Source organism: Hippopotamus amphibius, chromosome 9, assembly GCF_030028045.1.
Source record: "Hippopotamus amphibius kiboko isolate mHipAmp2 chromosome 9, mHipAmp2.hap2, whole genome shotgun sequence".
NCBI lineage: Eukaryota > Metazoa > Chordata > Mammalia > Artiodactyla > Hippopotamidae > Hippopotamus > Hippopotamus amphibius.
Genome location: NC_080194.1, coordinates 34,740,744 through 34,767,613, shown reverse-complemented (window position 1 = coordinate 34,767,613; position 26,870 = coordinate 34,740,744). Strand labels below are relative to the sequence as shown.

At 35.0% G+C, this 26,870-nt stretch overlaps 1 protein-coding gene across 1 annotated transcript; it reads right to left on the bottom strand.

The window, feature by feature from the left end:
* Positions 1–1,443: 1,443 nt before the first annotated feature.
* TMEM41B (transmembrane protein 41B) lies at positions 1,444–26,067 on the bottom strand. The gene is made up of 8 exons (XM_057748489.1): positions 25,989–26,067; positions 25,745–25,870; positions 15,627–15,744; positions 13,382–13,510; positions 7,234–7,327; positions 6,493–6,597; positions 5,184–5,322; positions 1,444–3,780 (listed from the first exon to the last, which is right to left on the bottom strand). Exons 2-8 carry the CDS (start codon positions 25,863–25,865, stop codon positions 3,611–3,613), a joined length of 876 nt encoding a protein of 291 aa, XP_057604472.1. The 5' UTR covers positions 25,866–25,870; positions 25,989–26,067; the 3' UTR covers positions 1,444–3,610.
* Positions 26,068–26,870: the final 803 nt, after the last annotated feature.

The following is a 26,870-nucleotide window of genomic DNA, read 5'->3' as shown; positions in this document are numbered from 1 at the left end:
AATTCATTTTCTTAAGGAAGTTTAGATGATGCTGGGCAAAAGTCCATCTTCCACACTATGATTTCATGATGAAGATTCTTATAGATTCACTCTAGAGCATTAAGACAATGCTAAAATGTGACTAGTTTTCCATTTAAAATACACAAACTTGAACAGTGTTACTTCCCTTTCTCAGCATACTTCCCTTTCTCAGCTTCCACAGTTTTACAGTGTTGATCTCAGCATAGTTTTCAAAAATCCCCTTATATTTTCAGGTGGTACTCCAGAACTATCAGTGGCTAATACCAGCTCAATTTCCACTCCCCAGCACTTTTTTTTGGCCACACCCCGCAGCATGTAGGGTCTTAGTTCCCCAGTCATGGATTAAACCCCCACCTCCTGCAGTGGAAGTGAGGAGTCTTAACCGATGGACTGCCAGGGAAGTCCCTCTACTCTTTAACTGTTCAGCTCCAGATGCTAGATGATACTGAACTTTAGATTAAGGAGCCCAGACAGGCCCCCAAAATGAAATATAGGAGTTAGCGAGTTCCCCCACCTTCTATTCCCAAACTACCATCCCTGCTAACTCCAAGTGGTCATCAGACTTGATAGTTTGGTTTCTGTTTTTCATACCAAGTATTTCAAGGATGAAAAGACTCTGCAGAATTGTTGAGCCCCCTAAACAATTTCCATTTTACCCTACTTCATATTACTAGTAAAATAACCAAATGGGAATAGCCTTTGTTTTGTGTTCTCAAGTTATTTCATTACAAATAAAATGGTTAATTTATGTAAGGTATGTGAAAGCACACTGTAAGCTACAAAACAAACTAGACAAAGCAAGGGCTGCTTAATTTAATATTTTTAGTTAGAAGGGTCTACTAATGTACTTCATTAACTTCAGAGAATGCTATCATGTCTGAGTTGTAAGGAACCTGGATCTTAGAGCTCACTTAGTCCAGATGAGAAAAATGAGGCCTAGAGCTTAAACAACATCCCCCTAAGTCACCCAGCTTTGCACATTTTTCCCAGGTAAGGAAGAAAAAAAGAGAAAGAGCAATAATCAGTATAGAGCATTGAAACTGCAATAAGATCCACTTTAAACATTGAAACTGCAATCAATGAACAATTAGTTAAACACCAGGAAAGTTTCAGCCCTTTTGATTTATTCCACCCATTTTCAGAAAGCCAAAGAGAACTTTAAAAAGATTCCTTCATAGAGGAAATCATTATATACACTAGATACTTAAATAAATGTTTACTATACTTACCTCTACAATTTAAATTTAAATGCTTTAAGATCCTCAAAAGCCAACTATAAAATTAAAGGTTTTTAAAAAATTTTTTCTTTGTTCTTAGAGGTGAAAATGTGCACCGAATTTCAAAATAATATTTTTATTCAATTAAAGTTTTTTTTAAAATACAAATATTTCCATGAAATAAATCCCAAGTGCTACATTTAATTTTTTTCAGTACAATTTATTCCTCTTACATTTTAATTTACATTTATTGTCTTAGAAGTATTACACTCAAAGTAATAGAGCTCCAGAGAGAGGCCAGTAAGTGAGGGACAATTTTAGTGTGTCAACTTCCTAGTTAGTCTGCTAGCCTCCCTACTACACATACTTGCTCTCTGGTGGTTATTTCTATGTAACTGTGGCTGAAGCTTGAATCTACATCTGGCATCAGGCCAAGTGTGTGAATCCATGAATACAGGCCACCAACTGCACTTAGGGTACAGCCCACTTAAGGGTCTTTCTTGACAGTCAATGATGATGAATGTGGAAAGACTGGCTATTCTCTTGAGAGAAAACATACTCCCTAAGTGACAGCTACAGTTTTCTAACAGAAAAAATAATCAGCAAAGGGAAAGGATCAATGATAAAGACAGGGAAGCTGAGAATAGCGTAAGTACAATATATACATAATGGAGTAAATAGTGAGGCTGCGCCTAAGTCCAAACTCTTACTTTTATTTTTAAAGTCTGATAAAAATTTACTCAATTACACTTTATACAGTAATATTTAGTGAGCGTGGTCCAAAAAGGCTATGTTTTAAGTTTGTTTGTAAAAATAACAAAAGCTTTATCACTCAGTCTCTGGTCGATAAGAAAGGAAGAAAACCTTGCTAGAAATAACAATAAATAATTTCACACAAAAGGCCAGGTGACATAGGAATAGTATATTAATTAATATATTTTCTTTGTATTTACAATAAATCCATTTGTTAATACTGTGATAGAAAAAATAATCAGTCCACATTATGTAGTAGAAACAGGCTTTGAGGCTGATCACACCTCTCACAATAAAAACATATAAGGATTTCTTCCACAGCTAAAGTATTTTTCAACATGACAGTCTTGGGTGAAGGCAAAACTGACAGAGTATTTTATGTCCTAGAATCAAGAAATCAAGGGTATTACAATTAAGCAAGCAGTAAAAAGCCATTTAGTTTTTCCAGGACTATTTAAATATAGTAGTTACCAATAAGAATTTGATTTACTTTGAGATATAAAAAGTAAAAACCCTAAATAGGGAAACTGCATTAATCAAAAGCAGCCCCAAACAAAAAAGGCATCAAGAGAAATGAAACAAGGCATTCTTATGTATCATGCATAAAAAGGATAATTATATAATACATACTTTAATGACCAGACTAATAAATAAATGAGGTACATTTTACAGTCATTGGAACAAACAAACTATATTCAACCACTTAAGTGTTGTACTGCCACTGCTTTTGTTTCAAAATATAAAGTAATATAATTAATCTAACATCTAAAAACTGCATACTTTGAATGTTTGCTTTTTTGATCCCCCTTTGAGATAGTAAAGGGGAACTGTGTAATAAAATATTATCTGAATATAAATTATCAACACAATATGATACAATTATCATGTAATTGCCATTTTGTATGTGCACAGTGGAAATATTTTGAAAGCTAGAAAAAAGATGAAGACAGACTGGTCAGAATTGTAAATTTCAGACTAATCCATGATAATCTAGAACAGAAGAAGACAAAAATAAAATTCACTAAATAGATATAACTTGATATCTTTTCCAAATTCAGTAGTCCACTAAGATGCAACTTCTAAACAAGTCTACTACCTCAAAGGTAAAAGGAGGAGGAAAATGTAAATCTCTTTTGAGCTTTAGTTTTCAAGTTTATGCTCTGGAAGAAGGCTAACGTTAGTCAGAACAACAATACTATATCTTTGCTTTTGTAGTTTGTATTTGCTTTTTCTATTTTAGTTATAGCATGGAATAGAGAGAAAAATATTAAATTATCAAGTCACGGGTAAGTATTTATGGCTAGTTCATGAAATATATTAAACTGAGTAAATCAGTTGGGTCAAGAATTTCCTACTATGTTGCTACATTTATTATCTATAGCCTTGGAATAGTAATTTAGGAGATGTCTATCATAACTACTGACAGCATTTCTCATGGTATACCAATTTCCATTTTTACTTTCTTCTCTCCTTTGCCACTTAAACGCATTATTTTAACCATTTGATAAGAAATTTTATTTTACAAGTTCCTGTTTCAATTACTGAAGAGGTGATTTTAACACATAAACCTGCCAATCCTGAGATGATGATGATAGGAAAACTAAAACCCATAGGATTATTCATTCAAATTTTTGCTTTAGTTTTTTCTGGAAGATGGCTGGCAGAATAGAAAGAAGAGCCAAAATCATTAGAACAAAGACTGAGTTCCAGGAAACAGCTTCTCCTGCTGTTGTAAGCTGGTACAGTGTTGTTCCTGCCTTAATTGCTACAAAAGAGGGAGGTGCAACACCTAAAATAAAAAGCAAAAACATATGGTAAAAGACAATCAATTCTTTTTAAAAATTAAAATTCTGTGTATAAAATTTCTTACAAGAATACAGTGATTTGCATTTTGGAATATTTTAATTTAATTTAAAGCCCCTGAAATTTACTTCCACATAAAGAATTCAATCTTTCATAATCACCTCGTAAGGGTAATGAATTTAAAAACTCAAGGAAAGTTTCCAGAAAATAATTTTACAAAGTTTATCAACAACCTTTAAAAAAGAATGTGCTATGATCCACCAATTTCGACTTTAGGAAATACTAATGTATATGAGCAAAGATCTAGTCTCAAAGATGCTCATCAAACAATTATAATAAAAACCCTGGAAACAATCTAAATCTTCAAAAATAAGATTGAGTAAATTGTCACTTACCCTTGATAGAGTATATACTTAAAATAAAAATGAGTGGTAGGAAATAGAAATAGAAAGATACTCAAAATATATGAGTAAAAAGAGCAGTTTATACAAAAGCATGGTAGAACAACCACATTTTATTAAAAACCAGAACAAACTGGAAAAATTATTTAGCCAAAGCTGAGGTTAAGTTTATATCTAGCTATTTCATCTGTAAAATAAGGAGATAGTATAAAAATTCTCTCTTCTGATTCCATAAATGTAATATTATTTTACAAAATCCAAAATTACCCCTGCTAAGATTTTTAAGTTTGTCTATGAATTTTTCTAAAAGTAGCAATAAAAATTTAAGTATCAACTTAAAGCCTTAATTTAACAGACACTCAAAACTTGAAGAATCTGCTCATTGTGTTGGTATCTAAACAATTCAACTTAAATTTGAAAGAAAAGCAGAATACTCTTATTAAAGAACTATCAGAATTCACAAAATATTTAAGTGAGTCTTTGTGTCCACTGATTCATTTCAAAGCTGTTAGGTCCTTGGAAGCAAGAAACTTTTGTTGATCCTTGCTTCCCCCATACTTTCAGCAATGCCCATAATAAGTACCATGTCAATAAAAAGAAAGACAGGATCAACTTTCTATTGAAAATTAAAGTTCAATACTTCAGTACCTGATTAGAAGACAAAGGAGAAAGTACACAAAAAAGGCACCCTCATTTTTTTTTCTCTCCACTGAGAGAATGGAGTTAAAAAGTCCTGCTTAATTCTGTATGATTAAAAAAATATCCAGCAGAGAGTGCTCTTGTTTAAAAGAACAACAACAACAGCAGAAAATTAAATCAACACAATCCAACAAACATTTCTGAGCATCAATTTATACAGGCCAGGCTCTGTGCCCACCAGTTATATATGGTGCTGGCATGTCTGCAAAGAGCACAAAATCTAGCCCAGCTGAACACTGCTAGACATGTACACAGTGAGTTCTAACACAGCATGAACCAGAGGACTTACCTAGAAAAGTGCCAATAAAAAAAACTTTCAATGGCACGTTTATCACAGGAGATGTAATATTAATAAACCAATTAGGTAGAAATGGAGTTATTCTCAAAAATATAATGTAGTTAATGAGATGTTCTCTATGACGTTCAACCTGTCACAAGAAGAAAATGAATTAGGATCAAGATAAAGTCAATCCTGAAAATAAACTGCTTTCTATAAAATACTTTATTTCAAATTCTTATACCTGGTAGCTCAGCATTTACCCAACAGAAATGATCAAAAAAGGAGCTTGAAAATAACAATGAACTACTTATCAAATGCTCATTACCAGAGCTAAATAACATCAGATGAAAGTTTTTAAGATTGTGCTTACAGCGTAAAGTTATACCACTGAAGATGGTTCTACATCAGCTTACATAATATGGCTCAACGTTTTAAACCTAAAAAGGCAAGACTAAATTTATAACTATATATAAGATAGATATCAAATGACCAACTTTTTAATGCCTTTAACATCCTATGATGTAAAGGGCTAGTATAGCACATCTATAAACCTAGCCTCCAATTTTAAAAAAATTCAGATCATCTTCATTTTATGTTATTACAATGTACTCCACATGAGTGAATTCATTCATCATTGATAAATGAGATTAAACAAGCATATGGAAACATTTAGCTGATTAAATAAAAGTGCCGATTGCAGTTTATACTTCATAGACCTTGCTATACAAATAATGATTCTGATTTTGGGCAAAATGCTTAATTTCTCTTAATTTCCTAACCTGTAAAACAAATTTCTAAATTTCTAAAATTCCTCTAATTTAAATTTGTTTCTTCTGATTCTTTATAGAAATAAGATTTTCTTAGCAATACTAAACTAGGCTTTCCTGTGCAGTAGTGCTTATATTTATCACTGCCAGTCTTTGCAGGATCCTAACAGAAGATAACAGCTCTTCCCGCTGATGAAATCTGTTATAAGAGTTGGCTGATACAAGTTTTTCAGAGACCCACTGACAGCATCCTGTATGAACACAAAACAGCTGAAGTATCTAAATATATGGATGTCTTTACACTGACACTTTTTGACTTTTCTGCTCGGATTGAACTTATAGGAATAAAGAATTAAAATTACTGTTACAGATACAAAAACTTCATATTTGAAATTATTAACATTTATTATTTGCCTATCACTTAATTTTATTTTGGTCAAAAGATCATTTTTATCAAAGCATAGAGTCTGAGTTAATTTATGTAGATATTATACATTGACCTCCCAAGTCGCCAAAGAATTACATCAAACAATTTAAAAATACATGTTTACCTGCTGTGACCATTTTACCGCTTTCTCTGTTAGGTATTTATATACAACTGGCCTCCCAACTAAATAGGAGAGCATATAGCAGAATGAGGCACCAAGTCCAGAACACTAGAAAATAACAAGAACCCATAAGCATTTTGTACTTTTCCATCTTATTCACATGGATATATTCACCTAAGGCAAAGCTCAACTAGTTTATTTCTTTTGAGGTATAGGGAGGATACTCTGCATAACGTCTCTTGTGCAGAGAACAAGAACCCATTGGATCTAGTCCTTTCTCTGAACAAATTATAACTAAAACGAGACCAGCTAAAACAAACTGGCACTTGTGATTAAACTTAGAGACTATATCCAATAGTTAATGTTAGCCATTAGGCTATGAACTAAACTTCAAGAGCCAATATTTTTTCAATTGCTATGATTGAAAACACCACCCCCAGCCCTGGGACTTAACACTTTGTGCCCATTCTTGGGCTATTTGAATTACAAAACAGTATAGGAAGCAAAGGCTAGAACAGAGTCTATAAATGCAATTAAGTCTATGATACTCCTAGAAAAAAGCCAAACTATAACATCTCTCTATGGAGGGTCTTAACAGATATCACTTTAACATTAAACACCTCTTGAAACTAATAAGTTTATGATTCCAGAGACTAATGGGACTAGGATGCCATCACCATTCCCATCATTCTATTTAAAGTTAGTTGTTTTTTCTAGTCTCCCAATTTCATTTTATATACTTACCAAACAAACAAGAAATAAGGCTAGTGGAAAGGGATAAAGAAACCCTGAGAGTATACTGAGAAATATAGAGCCTGGAATAGCAAATGTTTGCAAGCTGTTAACTTCTAAGTTAAGGATTAAAACATAATTAAATGAATTTTTAAACCACAGATCCAACAATCCAGAAAAAAAAAGTATCAATACATGAAGTTACATGTTAATAAGGTTATGTCCACATTTTGGTATTAAAAAATTAAGTAAAATTATATCCAAAGTTTAAAAATTACATGATTCCTCAGTTGTAATACCTTTAACTCTAAGCTTACCATTTACAAGATTATCATAAATCAATGCTAATTAGAGTGTGTTACTAAGAGAAAACCAAGACAAATATCAAATATGTACCAGCTAGAGGAATTAGGCACTTTAGGGGGATGGGGGGTGGGAGGTGGGGACGAGGACAAAAAAAAAAAACAAAAAACATCTTTAATATGCTTCTCTAATGCATTGGATTTTTACTCTCACATGTTTTTAGGAAACATGATTTCTGTGGAAACACAGGTACATATAAGGTATAACAATTACTATCTCTAATTTAACTTTTGGACATTTACCTCAATTTACTACTCATTAAAAAAAGAATGAGTTACAAAATATAGTAAAAGTCACAAACCTTATTTTTAAAACAGAATTATGCTTTTTTTCCACTTCTCTCTAGTTCCTAGTTTTGGCCTGGACCTCTGCGTCATCCATAACATGATTAAGTCCGAGTGAATTCCTTCAACATCTCTTTCTACTTTAAAATTTCTATCTTCACTTACACTCCCTTTTTTTCCTCTAATTCCCACTTTACTCTTGTTTTCATTTCAATCTCCTTCTTCCTTGGTTCTTTTATCTTTAATTTCTTGCTCTTTCACAGATCCCTTCTGTATAAAACTACTCAGATGCCTATAAACTGAAGAAAACCTAGCCTTTTCCTTGAGCAATCAGTTACCACCTCTCAACTTCATTGCCTCATAGATTCTCTCCTTGTCCCTTGCAACCTGGCTTACCCATCCACCACTCTACTGAAACCTCCTCCTGGCTGAAAATAATGACTTTTTCTCAGTAAGAATTTTTTACTGACGCTTGCACAGGATTAGACATCCTTTAGTGTGAAGCTCACCTCCAGTGATCTGTATTTTTCTTCTATATTACAGATCATTCCTTCTCTAATTTTTTTCTTCTCCTCACCCTCAAACCTGGCTCTAACATTGTTAGCCAATCTCCTCTCACTTTTCTTTGATAAATTCAGTCATTTCCATGTATATGGATGTACACATGACTTCAAGTATATGGATATATATTTTTTAATAATCTATCTCTGATTTAACTTTTCTAATCAAACATCAGTCTCAAATTTCCCAGCTGTCTACTGGATGGCTCCATTAAAAAAATTTAAAAATTAAACATTTATTTCAGGGCTCTTTAGAATCTTTTAATGGAAAGTCTCAAACACATATGAAAGTAGAGAAACTAGTATTATGATGCCCTATATGACCACACAGATTCAACAATTAACACACAACCAATCCTTTCTCTATATCCCTTATACTCGATTATATTGAAGCAAATCCCAGACATATCATTACATGTACAACTACCTTAATACCTTTAAAAGATAAGGATTCCTTTTCTTTTTAACACAACTATAATACCACTGTCAGAGATTAATTAACCATAGTTCCTATCATAAGTAGCTATTTAGTAAGTTCACAATTCTCAAATGCCTATTTACTTATTTATTTATTGACAGCTGGTTTGTTCAAATTAGGACCAAAAAAGGTCCACACATGGTTTGCTCACTATAGCAATTAAGTACAGGTTCCTTTTTTTTTCTTGTAATTTTCTTCTTGAAGAAACTGGGTCACATAGAATTTACCACTTTCTGAACTTTGCCTATTGTATCCCTTAGGATGGTTTAATACATTCCTTTGTAATTTTTCAAAATTAGTTTTTACTGGTGTATAGATTATTTACAATGTTGTGTTAGTTTCTGCTGTACAGCAAAGTGAATCAGTTATACACATACATACATCGTTCCTTCGTCATTTATCTTGTAGTGCTAACAAAGCCATTCTCTCTGCATGGGAATATAATCTGACCTTAGCTTTCCAGCTCTGTATAGATTTGTATTTCTTTTCTCGAACACTGAAAAATCTTGGTTCTTAATGTTGTAAACATAATTAACTATTTCTTTTACATGCTATTAAGTGTATATATACACACAGACACATACATATGTGTGTACATATATATTATATATATTAGTGTTACATATTTTAAAATTTGAGACTATAACAACTGAAAATAGTTTAAGATTTCTTTCAAATCTTTTTTGTCCTTAAGATTTATCCCAGAAGGGAAACACAACCAAATTACTTTTTTTCAAGGAAACAACCTGAAACAATTCCTCTAGATAGTCAAATCCCCATCAACTCAATATATTGTTAAATTTGTTTCATTTTTGCTTTAGATTCTTTAATTTTTTAAAAATTTTGTTAAAATATACATAACATAAAATTTACCACCTTAACTTTTTAAATGAGTGGTTTGGTAGCATTAAGTTTCACACTGTTGCACAAGCAATCTCCAGAACTCTCCTCTTCCTGTGAAACTGAAACTCTGTAACCCATTAAATAACAGTCCCCATTCCCCAACCCCCTGACAACATCCCTTTCACTTTCAGTCTCTGTGAACTGGGCTACTCTAGGTACTTCATGTAAGTGGAATCATATGTGATTGACTTATTTCGCTTAGCATAATGTCCTCAAAGTTCATCCATGTTATAACATGTTTCAAAATTTCCTTCCTTTTTAAGGGTGAATAATAGTCCATTGTATGTATATACCACACGTTGTTTATCCATTCATTGGTTAAAGGACATTCGAGTTGCTTCCACCTTTTGGCTATTACAAATAATGCTGCTATGAACATGGGTGTACAAATATCTCTTGAAACCCTGCTTTCAGTTCTTTCAGGTATATACCCAGAAATGGGACTGCTGAATCTTATTTTTAATTTTTTGAGGAAACGCCATATTGTTTTTCACAGCAACCACACCATTTTACACTCCCAAGAACAGTGCACAGGGGCTTCAATTTCTTCATATCCTCACCAACACTTGTAACTGTCTTTGTTTTGTTTTTGTTTGGGGGGGGGGGTTGATTAGTAGCCATCCTAATGGGTGTTAGGTTACTTTAGATTTTTAAGATTTGTTTCCTTTTTTCAATTTTATTTAATTGGTTTTATAATTACGTGAAATATTTACTTGGTCCTAAAGTCAAATCTACACAATAAAATACACTTAGAGAAGTTTCACTTCCGTCTCTGTTTTATCTCTCTCTCCATGGGAAAACTTTTATTAGCTTTTAAAGATATCATTTATTTGTCATCCACAGCTCAAAAGTCCTCAATGACTATCCAATACCAAATGAATATTCTAAATTCCTTAGCCTGGTACTCAAAAAGTCTTCCACAATCTGAATGCAATGTCTAGCCTATCTTCCTAAACTTATTTCTCAAATCCTTCCCTTTTCACACCCTATATACCAACAAAACTGGACTACTGATCACTTCCTAACCATGCCCTGTGCTTATATAAAGCTCTGCTCTAGACTTGCTCTGTCTAGAATGACTATACCGTATCTCTACCCTGATGGAAATAGTTGTTTTGCTTTTGAATGCTTAAAACACTAGATTGTACTTAGCATATAATTAGTACTTTAAAAAACTGGTTAAATGCATGAAAGCTAAAGTTAAAATAGGTCATTATAATGTAAAACGTAATTAATATACAAGAGTTTGAAGTAGGTATTACCAACAAAAGTGCTAGTACTGCACTGCTGAATACAGTGGCTGTGGAGAGGAAACACTAAAATGTGCCTGGTCTGAACTGAGATATGCTATAAGTGTGAAATACACACATTTCAAAGACTTGGTACAAAAAAAAGAATGTGAAATAGTAAAAATTTTTATGTGGTTACAATTTTTGACATTTCATTTCAAGTAAAATGTATTAATTTATTGTTACTTTTTCTAATGTGCTAACTTGAAAATATTTAAATTGCATGTGGCTCACATTATACTTCTATTAATCAGCATTGTACTAATTATACACCCTAAGATAAGTTTTCTCTTTTGTTCAGAATTTTAAAAAGTACCCTTTTAACACTCAGAGCTTAAGATTCCAAAGTGTAAAATAAATAGAAAATTATTATAAGAAAATACGGATTTAACAAATTATCCTGTAAAAAATCTAAAACAATGCAGCATCATTACAACTACTTAATTATTAAGCAAACAGTAACCATATGGAATAAAACCTGCAATATTAACCAATGATCTATTTAAAATTAAAAAATTAAACCAAATGTATTTTATAATAATAAACCTATTCCTATACTTTCAATTCACTTTCTAAATGGCACTTTATTCTTTTCTACTAATTTGCATATGCATATTAGGACCACTAGGCTACAACATTTATTCTCCAATAGATGGTCAAGATTCACTTATGCTAACTGGCTCTATGGGTGGGTATCCCCTTTATCCCTCAGCCATGAATCCTTCCCAAAGCTAGGGGGCAAAATGGGGCAGAAAAGATGACTTTCCAATATAAATACAAACTATATGCCTTATTCACAAAATGTTCACAAAAACTTTATGAAAGCCAAATGAAAGGGATGAACCAAATTTGTTTCTTATTCGGGGAAAATATTTTTTATGGTTAAAGTTTATAAACGCAAAATAACCTACAAGCCTAATACTTTGGTTTTCACAGATAAGTGATGAAACAGAAAGTAGGAAAAGGCAGCAGGTATGAATTGCTTAAAACAGTATATAATTAAATTACTTTACAAATAGCTGCCCCAATGAACTGTGGAAAGACAGGTGCATAATAATCATTCCTCAAATTACCCCCAAATTTGAATTTTTCTAATAATAAAAAGGGATGATAATGACAAAGTGCCCCCATATAGCACACTACCTAAATATAAATGTATCCTCACCAGGTGGGTAAAGGAGTAGTGTTTGTATTAGCAGCAAAAGCCTTTATAACCGTACTTGTCACTAAGTTGTTTATGCCAGGAATAACCGGTCCAATGTGTTTTAAGTATACACTCAAAACATCCTAACGTTCTTTTGTTTAAGGAGGTAAATACAGGAATATCTATGTGTTAAACACATAATAACTAATCCAATAAAAGTCTAAGAAAATAAAATGTTACTGAATTTTATGAGAAAAAAATTTTAGTTGAAAAGTCCAACAAACAAAAAGAAATTCAGGAAATAAAGATAGGAAGCAAGAATAGAAATATTTTGAGAGAATTAACATAGCAATTAATTTTCCTTTTAAAAAGGATAATGATTACCTTTACAACATCAAGAGTTAATGTCTTTCATTAACCGAGAAAATTTGGAAAATACGTTGGATTAGAATAAAAGATACAAAAATTAGAAATTAACATCCACAAATTGGAAAGTTAATCACCAGTTGCATAGGCTGTTTGAAAATATATAGAAAGAATAAAGCCATTTTCCTGCCTAGTTAAAATACAACCTGTATTTCTATATAAAACAAAGAAATACATACTAAGAACTGTAAAAAAAAATTCATATCTTTTACATGACTAATTATCCACTTAGGATTTTTTATAAAGGAAACCACTAAATGGAAAAAAAAAAATCACGAACAAATGATTCATAACACAACATCCAGAAAAGCAAAAAATTAAACACAAATTATAACTTCAAACCTAAGGCAATTTTTAAAAAAATTATGGTATGGTAACTATTAATTTGAAATTATTATTTAAATTAAGATAATCAATTAACTAATAAAATAATCCTAAATAAAATGATTATCGTGAATAATACAAAGAAAAAAGTTTATAAGTGAAATAAGCAGGAAACAGAAAAACTGGTAATAAATATTCAGAAATGACAATTGAGTTGAAGAGATAGGATTAAAGTGAGAATTTTTTCATTCTCATTTTTCAATATTTTATTTAATGTTATACTGCATTAACAATTTTTAAAAGGAAAAATAGTTATGTATCACTGAGCAGCAGATCTTTTAAAACCTTCTTAAACAAAAGTAGAAAACATTTTTCAGTTAAAAGGATACAAAATATATGTAGCAAAATAAGCTACAAGTACTTGTACATAAAAGGTGTCCTTATATTTCGATAAAACTTTTCCTAGAGCCTTGGCATCATCCATATCTCTGGGAACCTTCATATTCACTCTTTCTTCTCTAAAGAAATTAAAGTGAAAAATATTTAAAATAGAAATTCACCAAGATCATTCATATCAAAGTCAAGTTCAAAACATGAAGTTTTATCCAAAATGATTTGATGCCTTGATCTGTAATATGCTAAGCATAAATTCATGAAATTTAAGTTCAAAATTATTTGTTTTTTAATGCTTTAATAGAATTTCATGAGACATGTAATCCATATGAAAATTCAAGATGACCTAAACTAAAGGTTAAAAAGCACTTGCTCAAACACTGGAGTAAATTTTGAATTGAAAGGAACCACTGATGTTAGCATATTTAAAACATACTGAGCATCATTTTGGGTAATCCTCATGATAAGCTAAAGTCAACAATCAATTACAACCAAAATTAAGTAAAAATTTCAATGAATTTACAGTTCACATCTTTTCTTGACTATCAGCTCAAGTTCAGATAAAAACTTAAACACTTGTCACTTTCTAATAATTTTACTTTACATTTGGTGCCTTGTTTAGAACTGACTGTTCTGTTTATAAAAGTCCTAAATAATCACCTCTGTGTTTAACATATATTGTACCCATTTGTTTACATGATAAAATTTAACTAACCTTGCAGAACAATGATAGAATGCTGTTTAAGTCCTATAAAAATAGCAGGTAAACTAAAATGGGTTTTCTCATTTATAAATTTAAAAGCCAAAAAAGCTCTTTATAGGGGTGTGCATGGATCTCATACATATACATGCACAGAAAGAAGTAAGCAGAATATAAAAGATTTATAACAGCACATTATTATATAAAAGTGTTATAATTCTTAGAGCAGATTGGGATCAAAACAACCTTAATCTACACTCTGTATTTTTTCCCTCTTTCAGTCAGTTCATTATTTCCTACTCCTTTGATTAAAAAGAGAAAGGATCTAAAATTCAATGATACTGATATTAACATAACAATATAACAAGCTATCCTCCCAAAGGCATTTACATTCATGTAAGAAATCCAAGTATTAAAATAAAAATAAACTTAAATATAAAATTTCAAGCATAAGGGAGTGTTAATGAAAAAAATTTAGAGGAAATATGAACTTCCTGATACCCTGAAATCACATTTCACAGTTATCCATTACCACACCAAGCTGGCCCTGGTGGAAAGTCTAACTATATTTCAGTAGTCTCTGATATAATCTATGATTACCCAAGGGTGTTATTATTGTGATTAAATAACCCAGGGATATTTCGCGCTCATAAAGTATATTTCAGGTCTATAATCTTTTCCCTAAAATTTAAAAAGCTCTGAAAACTGAAAGTTCTTTGTAATTTGTCAGCAAAAATTGAGCCACATTTATATAAAGTTACTTATAGTCTTTTATGATACAGGTTTCTCTGCAAAACTTTAATGTATTTGATTACGGGGTGCTGCCCCAGATCCTGCTGGAGATACTACATAATATACAGTATTTATTCCATTCTATCTTTCCAGAATAGAAAAGTTCTAAATTCTGAAATATATTTCACTCCCAAGGTTTTTGCTAAGGAATTGTGGCTGTATACTAGATAGATAAGTCTTTTTACAAGGTGCATTTCACAGTGAAAAGTACCTATTCAAACTGTATCATTTCTATAAAACAGGGAAGAGAAAAAGAGCTAGGAGACAGAAATGTGGTGGGGAAGTAAATGGATGGATAGAGGCAGAGACAAAAATTTATCCCAAAGAAAAGTAGAATGGGAGAATACAGGGATGGGAAAAGGGAGAAAGCAGAGAACAAGCACATCAGTATTTCTCAAACTGCAGGTCAATATTTATTATAGACTGCAAGATAAATTTACCTGGTCACTACTATCATTAAAAAATAAAATGCAATAGATTTATTAATGTGGTTATGTTTTTCAAAGTTGCTTGAAAGCCATTAGAAAGATGCCTTAATTAGAGAAGCAGAGCTAGGAAAACCTTGCACAGAAAATCAAACGACATATTTGGAAAGAAGTATTTAATTAACAGTGTCAATATGAACTTGCTACAAGCCATGAGAGCTGACATACAATCATTATGATAGTTCTGTTGCTTAAAATCAGTTTAACTTTTAACCCACGTTCACCTCAATAAATGTCAGTTTCCATTTCTTTCAGTATACTTACTCACTAAGCTGAGGAAAATTTTTATATACCAAAAACATAACAAAAGCTGCAGACAAGAAAATGGACACCAATATAAGAAGTGACATTCTTGCTGACCCAGCTTCTGCACAGGCCTTCTCTGAAAGGAAAAAGAAAAAAGTTATAATTAAGGTAAATATAAAGGAAGACAGTCAAAAAACAAACAACCCAATAAAAGACAGTATTCTAAGCCAGTAAATAACTTCCTGAAAGGTCTTCCTCCCAAGAAACTGTTCACACTTTTGCCCAAAACACTGTAACATATTTTAAGTAGTACCATATTTGATGTTTATTAACTGGCCATAGTTCTTTTCAGGGATATATGCATTTTAGGAGCATGAAAAAACAGAACACATGAATTTGTAGCACTGATTCGTTGATAAGCCAAAGGGGAAAAAGGCCATTGCTCTAAATGCTATAACTGACTTTCAGTTTTATATATCTATCTCGGGAACTGACAGCATGGGCAGAATGGCCTCTTAGGAAAAATGAGGTAATTTGGCAATTACTTCAACTGTCATAAGAAAAAACCCAGGGATCCACTAACGCAACTGGTGAGTATTACACCTTCTCTTTACACCAAGGGTTTCAAAATATAGTTGAACCTCAAGTGCTTTGAATGGCTTTGTCTGTGTTTCCAAGAATGGGAGAATATGTTTGCGTTCTCCAACAAGATAATCTTAGTGTTATCTTAAAAATCACATGCAAGATGAAAGTATGAAATGAGATCCAGGACACTGCAAGCAGAAGAATGAGCAGGGTGTTTTTACTGCAAGCAGTCAATAGTGAGGAGGCGGGGACACCTGTATAGTACTGGCTGGGAAAGAGGTGGGAGTGGATGGCTCAATTTGTATTGCCTACATTTACCATAATCCCATGTATATACTAATGACACTCAGGCGATTAAAAGATAAATATGCCTACTATAATTAGGATTGATTATTTTTAGTTCTCTGAGGATGGACCTATCACTATGCCCCTCCCTCCCTTATCCACTGTTCATGTAACTTTCATATATGCTTTTAGGAAGCATCCTAAACAAAAGTATAGGTCTGCCTGTACTCAACTCATTAATTTAGCAAATCATGCTTTATGAATATTTATAACGGCGTATTAAGTGTCACTGCCTGCTCTACTAATGTTCCCTTTCTCTGGGGCCTAGCACTTTCCCCAAGACTCCCCCACCCTTCAAAGGGGCTAATCTCATTGGCCCCATTCCTACCATTGAGTCCAACACTCTACCCTCCCAAACACAAAAGGCTGGCTGGCCCAAGGTTGAACACCTGACCCAAGTAGAAACAATTCATTACTGGCTGACCACATTTTCTCTTGACAATTTGAACCAAGAAAAAGAGAGACCGTTGTCAAGCAGTGGTAGGTCTTGAGGCCAAAATGTCAAACAGCAAAGGCCATAGTCAAAAGTCATGGCAAGCCAAAGATATGTACCAGAAAATGTAAGAGGACAGGTTGAAACAGAAACCACGAGTAGAAACAGGAGATAGAAGATATAGTTAACCTACTTGTTGATTTCTAACTTTCCACTTGCCTTGAATGCTGGCTGGAATTCATTTCTCCCTACCTCCCCCCCCCCGCCCCTTCTTCTTCTTCTTTTTTTTTTTAAATAAGCTTTTTAAAACATATTTATGTATTTATTTGGTTGTGCTTGTCTTAGTTGCTGCAGGAGGGCTCCTTAGTTGTGGCATGCATGTGGGATATAGTTCCCTGATCAGGGACAGAACCTGGGCCCCCTGCATTGGGAGCACAGAGTCTTAACCACTGCACCATCAGGGTAGTCCCTAGAATTCATTTCTTGTTCCTGGATACCAGTGAGATTGTCTCATATTTTCAGGACAACCTCGCTTTTTATTTGTGCTAGTTTCAACTGACTTCTGTTCCTTTCAACCAAAAAGTTTTAACTAAATAAAACCTCAGTTTATCCCTTATCTCATTATGGCAGTTATATATATGTTACATTTGAATTAGTAGAATTTTACTAAATTCAATGTTGAATACAGAACAATAGAAATCATCTAGTCCCTTGCTATTCAGTGTATTCTGTGAACTACATGAATAAGCATCATCAAGGAGCATGCTAGAAATACAGACTCTCAGGCCAACATTCCAGATTCTACTAAATTAGAATCTGTATTTTAATAAAATGCCCAGGTGATGGCATATTAAAGAAGCAACAATCTGGCCCACCCTACTTATTTTTTGGTAAGTAATAGAGGCCCAAAGGAGATTGCACTATCTATTTAAAAAGAAGTCTTAAGCAATGAAACAGTGTGAAGTATAACCCCAAAACACTTTACATTTACAATCAACTCATAATTTCTGCTGAAATGAACTGCTTAGGTTAGTGCTTTAATACACTAAATATAAATTATTCTTATCAGTTCATTAAAGTAGGTTTTCTAAAAGACAGTATTAGGCTTACTGAGTTCTAGTATGTGAACACTAAAGTTAAAAATGTTTTATCTTTTCTGATTTTCTATAATCTAACTGTATCACTAATCAGCCTAACCTCCCAACTAGTCCCTATCATTTTAACTGTTTCATTTTAATCTCAAAAAGGACTTTACTTCAAAAACCAAGTCACAAATTGAAACTTATTTGTTCACATCACATTTCTAAAATTTATTGCAGGAAAGAATGGTATAATAATACAAAAGATGCCTTGAATGGAGTAATAAACCAGTCATGCTTGTCTCGTAAGAAATACTCTAGTTCATTAACCCACTTACATATTTGTATGCATGCTTTTTTGCAACACAGAGAATTAAACAGAGACTTTGAACATCTGAGGTGAGTCAAATGCGAAAAAGTCTCTTCAGAATCTTATGATAACAAATATGTAATTTCCCATTACATTTTTGCCCTGATTATGATATCTAATTCAATGTATATCTTGAGGACTCCTAATAAATCATACCTACTCACCCTAAAAAGAAAAAGAGTAATCAGCCAAAAGTTACAAAAATATCAGTGCACTAAAACCAATTAAATGAAAAATGTAGTTTTAGTTTCTAAATAGAAACTCTATTTGAATACAGACTGCTCTCAAGGCTAAAATGGTTATTTTCTGACTATTAAATGAATTACTCTACTAGAAAAGGAATAAGGGTAATGTATAAATACTGAGTTTGGGGTCATAGTTTTCTATGGACTGACATCAAAGCAAAGACATGATAACATAAACGGTCTGTATAATTTTACCGGAGTCCTATTACTTCTTAAAGATAGGCTACTTTTAAATCTATCTGCAATTAACTTGCCCATACCTCACTTCTCACTTACTTTCCTGCTAGAATCAGGTCCAGAGTACAGAAAGGACTCACTCAAATAATTTAATGTTATGAGCCTCTTTTAAACTCCTCAGAACCATTGGTTTTTTGTTGTTGTTGTTTTTCACCCTGTAGATATTTGTGGACACAAGAAATACTGCTAAGAATAAACCACTAATTTCCCCTCCTTTCTTGGAACATCTCTTTAGGATTTCTACTATGTAAGGAATGCACTCAAATGTAGAGCTGCATTAGGACTATCTGCTGAGCATCTATTATGTACAAAATGTTTTGCTGAATCTCTGCTCCTAAGAAGCTGATAACACCATTAGCTAGACTCTCAAGGAATGAGACAAATGGGGTTTTGAGTTTATAGGAAAGCAAGATTTCTGGGCTGGAGGAAGGCAAGATTCACCGAACAGGTGGAAATTTAATTGAAGACTAAAAGAGTTTACAGCCTTCTAACCTGTACTGTAGCTAAACCTATATTTAAAGACTGCAATAATTCACCAATCCTAAGTAAGGGGTCCGAGGGGAGAAATGTGTGAGAAAACATTTAACTGGACTACAGAACACCACCCTGAATCTTCCTTGAGTACACATCTCTCTGATTGCTACTTGTTGCCTTACAGTTGGATGATGAAATATATAGACATTTGTTGAACAAAATTAACCTCCAGGTTTAACTTGATACCTATTTTTTTCATTCTCTAAAAGGAAAACTTTTTCAAGCATTGTACTCAACACAGTGTAAACACAAGAAAACAGCTGATAATGCAATAAAACTAAGTGACAGTTGGGGCTTCCCTGGTGGCACAGTGGTTAAGACTCTGCGTTCCCAGTGCAGGCGACCTAGGTTTGATCCTGGTCAGGGAACTAGATCCCACATACATGCCACAACTAAGGGGCCCGCCTGCCACAACTAAGACTCAGCACAATCAAATAAATATTAAAAATAAATAAATAAATAAATAACAGTAGCCATGATGATACTTTAAAAAAAACGAAACGAAACAAAAAACTAAGTGACAGTCAATTTTGAAGTTCTCTATTCTTTCACACAAACTTGGAAATAGGGAGTGTTGCCTATTATGATTCAACAATTCTTTCTGAGTATAGTTCTAATAAATCCAGAGGCTAGCACGTAACTCATTTAGTTTTGAACAGAGATAAAAGTTATAAACTTGGGAATTCCCTGGCGGTCAAGTGGTTAAGACTCCACACTTTCACTGCCAGGCCCAGGTTTGACCCCTGGTTGGGTCAAGCCTCACGAGGCAGCCAAAAAAAAAAGTTATAAATCTTGTTTTAATGATCATTCGACATCTAAATGTAAGCACACATATTTATAATGTGCCCCCTCTTTCTGGTTGCATTAGACACACGTTATTTAGCATTTAGAGCTACCCACAACATTCATTAACCTCTAAATCTTCCATCATACTAATTCCCATTCTCAATTATCCCATTATCTGTTTTCCAACCTCCTCCCAGGCCAAAGGTACTGCTAAAGAAAGATCACTGTGCTATCTTGGCCTACAAGTTCATATGCTTCATGTTTTTCTATAGTCAATTAAGGTTATCACATAATTCTTTTACAGTAACCTCCAAAAGGGCTATTTCAAGTCTCTTCAATGCTATAATTCTACTTCCTCCTATTCTGAACCAATGAGGCTGCCTCCAACTTTAGTGAGCTTCCCAATCTCCACCTCAAGATCTGTTCACAAAATTATCTCCCCTTGCCGCTTTCCCTTTATCTCTGCATTACATGCCGGCACACTTCCTTCCAGATCTTGCTCTCAGAATTATCTCTTTTCCATTCACTGAATATCTTTAATTCTTCCCACTAACAAGCAACTTTTCTCTAACTTCTAATATGCATATATCTATTCTGAAAAATCAAAATTTAACCTCAATGCCCTGTAGTAGCTATTTCTCTTATTACTTTCATATCAATACCTTTTGAAAAGCAAAATCTTTATACCTACAAGATCTTAGGAATCACTCTTATTGGTCATCTAGTCCACTAGTACTCAACATTAAGTGTTTTCTAGACCTAGATGATCCTACCATGGAAGAAGCAAACAACCCACCTCTCCTGAGGACATAGTTTACAGGGACTCTAACAAGTATTTTATGGTTACAAGAATCTATTGTAACATTGTTAGAAGTAAATTTTATTTCAAAAGCTTAAATTTTTTAAAAATTATGTAATAATAATCAAAAATGGTAGTATCATCAAGTATAAATTTAAACAGCTCAAATAACTTTTTTATAAAATGCAAAGAATTAGCCATTAAAAACACACACACAGAGAAAGCATGTATGCAGGCAGCAAAAGAAATAGCACTACCTATTTTGTATAAAGCTCATTCTCTGACATTTATGCCCTGCATCTCTGCTACTACTCAACCCATACACTCTCACTCCCTATCATCAACCACTTTCAGGCACTTCCCCTACTCAGCAGAAGACTAAGACCAAGCTTCAGATAACCTTCTTCATAATTCTAAAAACTCCAGCCTCAAAATTCTTAGACTTTCATTTCTCTTCAACTTTAGCCACCCACTTCCAGGGGTACACTAAGTTCTCACACTACCTGAGGCTGCTCTACCTTGGACATTTTAAATCCCAACATGCTATTCCTTGATCATCATTATTGTTTCATGAGCTTAACACCTCCATTTTCTCCCTTATGTTGCGCTCCTCAATTCTCTTCTTTCTGTGCCCAGTCTGGACTCCATGGTGTATCCAGAAGCACCTTTAATTAGAATCCTTACCCTTTCCTTATAGCTAATCTAACCGAAAATCAGTGTTTTAAGCTCACGTTCCTTATTACTATACCAAGATGGTTGAGCACAAATAGAGAAAAATCATGAGTGACCCATCACAGAGATCCACGTCATTGGGAAAACTGACTTAGGCCTCATTCCTACTTCCCTTTTTAGGTGCTGAACATGAATCAGGCTGAGCCAATTAGGTATTCTTACCCTCTGACAACAGTGATAGGTTCAGGGATAGGCATTTGATCTGAGGCAATCTAATCAGAGTGACTATCTAGGCTTTTATTGGTAATACTAAGAAAAAGATTCTTAAAATTAGCAAGGAAGCATTTAGCTTAACTGGACCTTCAAGAGGAATCAACCTTAAGGTAAAGCTGATATCAAGTAAACAAAACAAGATATGAAAGAAATCTGATCCTGATGGTGTCACTGAGCCACTGGTCCCAGACTGAAGCCAGTGAATTCCACTTAATCTCTGAACTTTTTAGTTATGTGAACCAATAAACTTCCTTTCAGCAAAGGTTTCAATTGTGTCTTGTACTGATTACAAGCAAAAGAATCCTGATGTATGATATTTGGATTGAGACTGACATCAACACATCATGCTAAAACCTTGGTTGATATCCAGTTGCCAATTTTAGTCTTAGTTCCCAGTTATCAGCAATCAGAGCTTCCTTCTTCTTCCTCTAAGCTAGTATCTAGCTCATAGCAGATGCTCAAAGGATATTTGTTGAACCACATTAGCAAGGCAGAACCTAGAACAGGCATCTGAGAGGGAATTATTATCCAAGTTCGAACAATACTGTCTTCCAAGAGCAGTAAAACCAACTTCACGACAGTATTTCCCAGGACTTCCCTGGTGGGGCAGTGGTTAAGAATCTGCCTGCCAATGCAGGGTACAGAGGTTCAAGCCCCAGTCTGGGAAGATCTCACATGCCGTGGAGCAACTAAGCCTGCAAGCCACAACTACTGAGCTCCAGTGCCACAACTACTGAAGCCCATGCACCTAGAGCCCATGCTCTGAAACAAGAGAAGCCACCACACTGAGAAGGCTTGCACTGCAACAAAGAGTAGCCCCTGCTCTCCGCAACTAAAGAAAGCCCAAGTGCAGCAATGAAGACCGAACGCAGCCAAAAATAAATAATAAATAAATAAATAAGTTTAAAAAAGAAGACAGTGCTTCCCATTTTTGGCTGCATTCCACAGTAAGCAGTGTATTTTATATCATGATCTGATACACACAAAATCTATATAACTGAAAAATAAAATTCAAAGAATACTTACCCCCTCCACATGCCAAGAACTCTGCTATTTTCTCTTCCATTTTTTTAAATGGCTCATGATTACCCATCAAATTCACTTCACACTGCTCACAAAAGTATGACCTATATCTTGAAAAGCATGGTCCTAGGAGTTCTCTTAAATCAAAATGGGGCAATTCTATGATTTGCCAGTAAAAAGATCAGCCAGGGCAAACAACAAAAGAAAATAAAACACCTGGTCCAGATACCCTTACACACAGAATAAATCAAGAGTCTCTCAAGTAGTATTACCTCTTGTCTCTCATCCTTTCTAATCATGCAAGAATTAGACTTTGCTCAAATCATCACAGTGGTCCTCAGTGTGTAAGACTCAGATGTCAGACAAGAGTCAAGGCAAGGAGTCCACTAAATGTACCAAATTCTGAATGTGAGGTGTAAAATATTTCAAACATACACACAATGACAACTATTTGTCAAAGTTACAGCAGTTATGTATCAGGTAATAAAGATACAAATTTATTTAAAAATACAAATACATGGAATCTATAGAAACACTCTATTACTATGTATTTCTCAAGAGTTACAATTTTTTTTCCTCCAAAACCTTTCCTTTTTTGAATACCAAGTCACAACCTACAATTAACAAAAACTGTTTTTCAAAACTTGGAAAATCGATTGCTAAGTGATTACTAATGATATCACATCACCAGCTAATTACCTACCACCAGCAAGTAACTTAAACTCTATCATGTAAGGGGCCCACAAAACCTTTTGCCCAAAGACAGAATTCCTAATACTAATTAGAGAGAGAGAGAAACAGAGGTAGCCAGAGGAACAGAAAAAGAAAAAACTGAGAATCATTAATAAACAGGATGGATCGATAAACTTCCTTTTCCTAGGGCTTAAAGCCCTTTATACTGACATCATTTTGACCATGGCCAACATTATCTCCTCTTACCACGCAACAGAAATCCTCCACTTCTGACAATATCTCTTTACAGGCACACACATAAGGTTCACACTAGCCTTCAAGCCTAATGTTTCCCCACCCAGAATCCTTCTCCATTCTCTCTAATCCAAACCCTATTTCTCTATGAAGGCATGCCTTCACATCTCTTCCCTCTGTCTTCCTATAGATTTGTAGTCCACAGAAGTCATTTGACAGCATAATAAAAATGTGTTGAATGTGTTGTTCTAATGTTAAAATAAGATAAACAATTGTAAAAAGCGCTTTGGAGGTTTTAAGGTCTTATTTTCTGAACAGCTTTCGGTTAAAAAAAAAAGGAATAAAACAACTGACTGCTATCCCAAAGCAAATGACAATCTTTAGGGATGTCCTATCTGGAAACCCTTAGGTTACTGTCAGTCTCAGTTGCAGCATCTTCAAAACAAGGTTCCTGTCATTTAGAGTGGATTTATACTTTCACAACAATTCATTCCTGAGTTTTGAGGTTATTTGGCTCTACTGCCTATAAGGTGGAAAAATATCCAAATATATAAAGCTGAAAGACCCAAATTAGACTGGAGACATTTTAAATTATTTGAAAATAAAATACCATTTTCTGCAAGACACTTTCTAAATTTTTCATGTTTTAAATTCGATTCAAAAAATTTCAGCTTATGGGAATTCCCTGGCAGTCCAGTGGTTAAGGACGGCGCTTTCACTTCCAGGACCCGGTTCGATCCCTGGTCGGGGAAATATGATCCTGCAAGCCACTGGCGCCGTCAAAAAAAAAAAAAAATTCAGCTGAATGTTAAACATGTTATCTCCATACATAAATGTATTTCAAAGTGTATAATACTTTATTGTTGACTATAGTTACAATGTTGCCAGACACTCTCCTTATCTATCACTGGTGGTGGAACACGTCAGCGTGAGTAAGCTGCAATCAACTGAACGGCCATTTGTTAGGATCTCTCCAAGTTTATGGGCTTTAAAAGCATTTAAAGAGCTTAATCACTTCAACCGCTGAAAAGCAATGAAAACTCTATACCCAGATGGAATCAAAGTACTTAGTTTCTGGGTACACTTTTTTTCTTAAAATAATATTTGAAGTCCCGAGAAATGCTAGGATGGCATAGTGGGAAAAAGCTTGAGAATAAGAGATCTTAGGTATAATAGCAATTGCTAACATTTATTCAGCCTTCACTTCATATAAGCCAAACATTACACTAAATCCTTTACGTGAATTATTTCGTTTAATACACGCGCCAATCTTAAGTGATATTACTATTACCACCATCATCCCCATTGTACAGTTCAGATACTGAGCTTTTTAAGATAAGTCCAAAGGCATAAGTGGTATAGAAGGGACTCAAACCCAAGTGTTCTTGCCACCTAGAAGCAGCACCCGTAGGTAGTTAAATCCTTGCTTTTAGCCACTACTTTACCAATCTGACTTTGTGCACTCTGGGCCTCAGTTTCCTCACCTGTAAAAATAAAGTAACGAATGCTAACGTTCCTTTCAGTTCTGCCTAACTTCAATGTTATGAACCTTATAATCTCCCTGAGCGTCAATATGCCAGTGTCATTCCATCTTCTAAATGAACTGAACTAAAACAGCACTCACGAATCCACTAGGAGTCCGGCCTTGCGGTGGGCAGAGGCCGTAGCCTAGATCCCCCACTCTCTCTGCTCCTGCCCCTGGATGCCAACAGGCCCCCTTTCCACCCGCAAATCCCCGGGACCCGCTGGGGTCCTTCTCCTCCGAAGCCCCTCCCGGCACACTCTCGCCTCTGGGCCAGCCCCAGCTCTGGTTCCCAGGTCTACTCACCCTTCAGGTGGTCTCCGCTGCCTGGAGCCGAGGGACCCCGCGCCCCCGCTGCCTTGTCCCCCGGAGGGGTCGTATGGAGTACCCCCGTCTGCGATCTTTCGACGACTTTGCCTTTCGTCATGGCTGCTGCAGGGAAGGTGGAGGAAGCGGGGTGAGGCCGCACCCCCTTAACAACAACTACGCGGCAGGTTCTTACAAAACCCAGGGGCCACAGCCACAGCCACTTCCGGGGCGACCACCTCACCTGGGACGACCTCAGCCCCGCGAGCACTGCGACGCTGAGCAGCAACCCGCAGCGCCTACTCAAACTAGGCTCCGCCCCGCCCCGCCCCGCCCCGCCCCGTCCCCGAAGCTCGCGCGCTCGCGCCCGCCCAGTAACCGCGAGACAAGTCAGGGTCCCCCTCCCGCCCCATTTGCTGCCCCGCCCCGCTTCGTGACTGCACGGAGCATGCGCGTTACGGCACCGGAGTCAGCCGGTGTGACTCAGGGACGCAGGCATCTAACGCGCAGCTCTAATCATCCGGAAGTGCGGTCCCAGAGACTTCAAACCCTTTGTCCCGGCTGCCGGAAGTGCCGGCGAGTGAGTAGTTGGCGTTTCGCGGCAGATGCTGATTCAGCCGACTCCTTTCTCCACCAGTTCGACAAGCTGTCTTGAATCTGGAGGGGCTAGAGAATGCTTGGTCTGAAGATGTTGGAAAACATAAAGTCTGAGCCGAACCCCCCGAGTTTCAGGAAACTAAGGCTCAGGGAGGAGCTATAACCCGTGAAGGTCACAGGGTGGCAGAAATGGGTTTAGAATCCGACTTTCTCATTCCCAGGCAAATGCTTTCCCACGTCATCGCCCTGCCACCCCTCACTTGTAAATCCAGGTCATTTATCTTTTCCTTTTAATGAGCCCAAACGTACCTTTTTTTTGACGGTTACTTTTTCCACTCCTACCTCTCAGCAGTATTCAGCTTACTCACCGGTGAGTGTATTGGAATTCCCTCTTGAAAGCAACTTGGTATTGTGTATAAAAATACTGATGGTTCCTACTCAGTACTTAAATTTCTAGGAAACTACTCTGTGGTGATAAACATACAGAGGGAGTTATTCCTAACGGGATTATTTATTAGTATGATAGTAA